The 4,643-nt window shown below is 39.3% G+C and overlaps 1 protein-coding gene across 1 annotated transcript in view; it reads right to left on the bottom strand.

Annotated features, from left to right (window-relative positions):
* Positions 1-1,944: 1,944 nt before the first annotated feature.
* LOC102774192 (cytochrome P450 3A12) overlaps positions 1,945-4,643 on the bottom strand; it is an 8,469-nt gene continuing 5,770 nt past the window's right edge. Inside the window, exons 3-4 of the mRNA XM_006762752.2 lie at positions 4,278-4,440; positions 1,945-3,106 (exon numbers count right to left, since the gene is read on the bottom strand). Coding sequence (XP_006762815.2) covers positions 3,011-3,106; positions 4,278-4,440 — 259 coding nt within the window. The 3' untranslated portion in view covers positions 1,945-3,010. The remainder of the gene's footprint in view (positions 3,107-4,277; positions 4,441-4,643) is intronic.

The following is a 4,643-nucleotide window of genomic DNA, read 5'->3' as shown; positions in this document are numbered from 1 at the left end:
TTTGGTGAAGATTGACAAAAAAAATCTTATATGCAAAAAGTGTGATCCTCAGTCACTAAGGAGTTTGAGAGGCAGAGATAATATTTTCTAATAGGACTTTATCCACAGAAGAAGCAGTAGCTTGTCTACAAGGGAAAGCTTCAGTCCTTTGAGAAAACATACAGACTATGACTAAAACATACTTATATCCATGAAATGGGGGAGCTGTATGAAATCTATTGCAGAGGTGATACCGAGTTCTTCTTACTTTGTCATATCAGGTGATGCATGATCAATTCATGTCATTCTTAATAATGCTCACTCTGATCACTTGATTAAGAGTGTCTACCAGTGTGTTCCACTGTGAAACTATACTTTCCACTTTGTAATTAATGGGTATTTTGAGCTGTAGTATTTGAAACCATAAATATCCTCATCCAGTTGCAATTTATTTATTTATGTCTGTATGTACTCATCTTTTCCTACTTTATTATTTATTCTTACCATCAATATTTATTATGATGCTCGAATTGTCCCTGGTTTGGTCATTGAAAGCCCATCAGTCTGGCATCTTTGTCCTTTTGGCATGTCCCCATCAGTGTCTAGCATTTTCTTGCTTTTTAGCACAACAAGATGTTCCAGGCTCATCTTGGAGTTTCTCAACCCTGGCCCCAAGTCAGCCATTTCTCTAAGGCAGTGGTTCTCAACCTTGGCTGCACATTAGAATCACCTGGGAATCTTTTTAAAATCCTGATTTCCGGGCCTCATCCTCCGGAAATTCTGTTTCTTTGTTATGGGGTGGGGCCACAACATTAGTAACAAAGAAACAGAATTTCCAGAGGATGAGGCCTGGAAATCAGGATTTTAAAAAGATTCCCAGGTGATTCTAATGTGCAGCCAAGGTTGAGAACCACTGCTCTAAGGAGCCTGGGTCCCTTGAGGTGGAAAATTGTATTTTATAAGTCAAGATCAGGGCACAAGGTGTGCTCATTGCTATAAAGTTTCTAAACTCTGCCTGTGTGTTTTCTATAACATATGGGCATCTATCTATCTATCTATCTATCTATCTATCTATCTATCTAACATCTATCTATCTCTTTGTATCTATTTATCTTCATAGCTATTTATCTATCATCTATCCTATATAATAAAAGCCTAATATGCTAAGTGTCCGGTCATCCATTAAACTAAACAAAGGAAATATGCTAATGATATGCTAAGGCCACTCAACCACTCGCGATGATGTGCACTGACCACCAGGGGCCAGATGCTCTGACTGGTAGGTTAGCTTGCTGCTGGGGCCCGGCTGATCGAGACTGAACGAGATGGGCTGGACATGCCCTGGAGCCTTCCAACAGTCTCTCTCTGCTGGCCAACCTCCTGCATTCCCCCCCAGCCTCTATCATGCTCCGGTGGGGTCCGTCAGCCTGGTCTGCACCTTCTCGCAATCTGGGACCCCTCAGGGGATGTCAGAGAGCTGGTTTCAGCCTGATTCCACAGGCCAGGCTGAGGGACCCCACTGGTGCACAAATTTGTGCACTAGGCCTCTACTCTATATAGAAAAGTACACACTTACATAATACATTCAGTTTCAAACTCTGAGTCCACAGAGTACATTCTGTTTTTCTCTCCTTCTGAATCAGTGACTCTCTTCTCTAACAGTGAGAAATGTGGATTTCATTATCTTTAATATGTTTATTTGTCTGATCAATCCTCCTTGATATAATAAATCCTTGCTCCATCCCTTTGCACTAATGGATGCTCTCTTCATCCTACTCAGATTCTCCACACCCTCTTTAGGCTCTGGATGCTTTTGCCAGGTTACTTCTCTGCGTAGACACATTTCCCACTTTGTTTGGGTTCCCACACCCATACCAGGATTCCCTCCATGTGGATACCCTTCCACCCTACTCAGTCTCCTAGTTAGAGACACTGTGACTCCCTTCCCTGCCCTTGCCCCTGCCCCTGCCCCTGCCCCTGCCCTGCAGTGTGTGTCTGCCAATAATGCTGTACCGAACCTTTTGGCTTTCAGACCAAATTATCCAGAAAGGAAAAAAAGGAAAGGGAAGGGGAGGCAAGGGAAGGAAAGGGAAAAGAAGGAAGTAAAGTGAGGGGAAGGAAACAGCAGGAGATAGAGATGGAAAAGGAAGAAACCTGTGCACTTCTGAAACTGACGAATGCTTGTAGCCTTTCTACCCAATCAATTGACCAATCAACTATCTTTTATTCCATGTTCATTGTGTTAAGAGGGTTGGGACTTGAGGATGACATTCTAAGAATATAAGAAAACATGTTTCCTGTCTTCCAGAGTTATCAAGGGAGATGAGATAAAACATTAAATCAAAACTAATAATAAAATAGTAAGTGCCTCAACTGAGTCTTACAAAAAATATGTGCTCCAAAAAGGTGGAATTAAATTATGAATGTACTTTCTAAATAATGGGGGAAATCACAATGGATTTATTCTCATCTATCTTAATATATCAAATTGGAATTCTGTAAAGGTCCCACCCAACCAGTGATTGTGATGGTTAAAAACATTTAGTCACTGGCTGTGCATGAAAGCATTAGATAATATTATTATGAAGAGATGTTTATTGAGTTGCTCAATATAATATACAATATAGAATATTCAAAATAAAACGTGATATAAATGTCACTATTCTCATTTCCATAATGATTCTTGTTTTCATTAAGGTTTGTTGAGAAAATTATAGAGAAATTTGTATTCGTGATTAGTACTAAGTAAGTAGATGATACTAAGTGGGAATAGATGGAGATAGTATTAAAAGAACCCAATAAACTCGGTCTACTTATTTAGTCACCTCTCTTATAATAACACAATATGTAATACTCTGTATAGACATTGAGAAGATAAGTGAACATACAAACTCCCTAGTCATCCATCAAGTGCAATAGGTTAAGCACATCTTCATTTCTGTTTTTTTATTTATTCACAAAGTACACTGAGATCTCTGGTGTCAGGGGATATGACTTCCTTGAAGAACAAAGTGTAAATCCTTAGGGAAAGTCAGGCTCCACTTACAGTCCCATCTCTCAACTCAGCCTTTAGAACAATGGGTTTTTTTGGTTGAATAATTCCTTGAAAATCTAATTCCACAGGGATCTGCAAATGTTAAACAGCATAGGAGAACCAGTTAACGAAGCACTGTCAACACCAAAAGCAAAGCAGATGAGATACATTGAGGACAATAATGCTTTACAATACATAGAAATTACTTTTCACATAATATATCTTTGTTTCCTTATACTTATTCAGTAAGCTGTCTCAAGACTGGTCATTGAAAGCATTCATCAATACATTCATTAAAGAAAATATCAATTACAGCATCTATTCTGTACCAGGCCAGAGACAAAATCATTGGTTTGTGCTTGTTTTTGGCTTGAATTTTAAGCGAATGAATGAATTTTTAAAATGTAAACCAGATTCTTAGGCATTATGAAAAACTATTTAGAAAAGCCATACAGAATTCATTTTGTACATATTGGAATTTGCAAGGTAACCTGAGTACATATTATACATTTTAATTATTTGAATTATCCATCACTTCTAAAGAGTCCAGTCACTTCTCCCAGTGGAAGCCTTCTAGTTTCATGATGGGAAAAGGTATTTGTCAAGCATTGTGCCTATTTTCTAACATCTCCTGGTTCCCAGTGTAAATAGTGAATTTTTGAATAGTGTTTTGACTAAATTTTTAGCTCTATTCCCACCAAGTCACACTCTCAGTGTTGAGGGAGCCACCAACACAGTAACCTTCATATCTCAGTTGACTGAAGGGCAAGAAAATTGCCATGGAGCATGAAAAGCACAAGCCAGAGATGACTGGGAGCTTTCAGGGAGTGTCTGCACCACCTCAGGTGTACAGAGGCCCACTCCCTCTCAGGGCTAAGACCCCCTTTGTATGCACTTACAGGACTGCTGCATAGCTGCCTAAAGCCACAAATAAGATGGAAACCATCTTCATCCTCCTCCTCTTCTCTGAGAAAGCCTACTTAAGGAAAGGAGCTGCATACTAAATATACAAGTCCTAGAAATAAGCCTTATTATAGGGCCTTGCTTGCTATCACTCAATGACAACTATTGCTTATGTTTGTCAGAGGAGAGATTCCAGATATTCCTATTAATATAAAGCCTTCCTATTTTATAATTTCAAATGGCACGTATATATTTCCCCTGTACACAGACCAACACATGTAGTGTTTAAGAAAACTCAGTTTAAGAAAAACTCTCAATCAAGCATTATTCACACAGAGTGGTAACAGGTTAAGTATCTGACCTGTGTTTCTTTGCAAGGTTTGAAGGAGAAGTTCTGCAGAACTCTGACGAGAGCAATTTTCATGTTCATGAGAGCGAACCTCATTCCGATGCAGTTTCTGGGTCCACTTCCAAAGGGTGTGTATATGTAAGGATTTATCCTGTCCTTGTTCTCCTTGCTAAACCTGGTTATAAACCAGTAGATGCAAACAATTAATGAAACATAAACACCACAAGAGCTACATGTTTGGGGTTCTTAGGCTCCTCTACAAGCAGTATACAGAATACTCCTTTGGGCTAGTCAGTGAGATCGTGCTGTAGTTATGTGGCTGTAAGAATGGTAAGCTACAGAGTCTTTCCATTCCTCATACCCTATAGGAGCTAACAG

Source organism: Myotis davidii, unplaced genomic scaffold (assembly GCF_000327345.1).
Source record: "Myotis davidii unplaced genomic scaffold, ASM32734v1 scaffold2559, whole genome shotgun sequence".
Taxonomy (NCBI): Eukaryota; Metazoa; Chordata; class Mammalia; order Chiroptera; family Vespertilionidae; genus Myotis; species Myotis davidii.
Note: the sequence above shows the minus strand (reverse complement) of the source record. Positions and strands in the feature narration are given on the sequence as shown.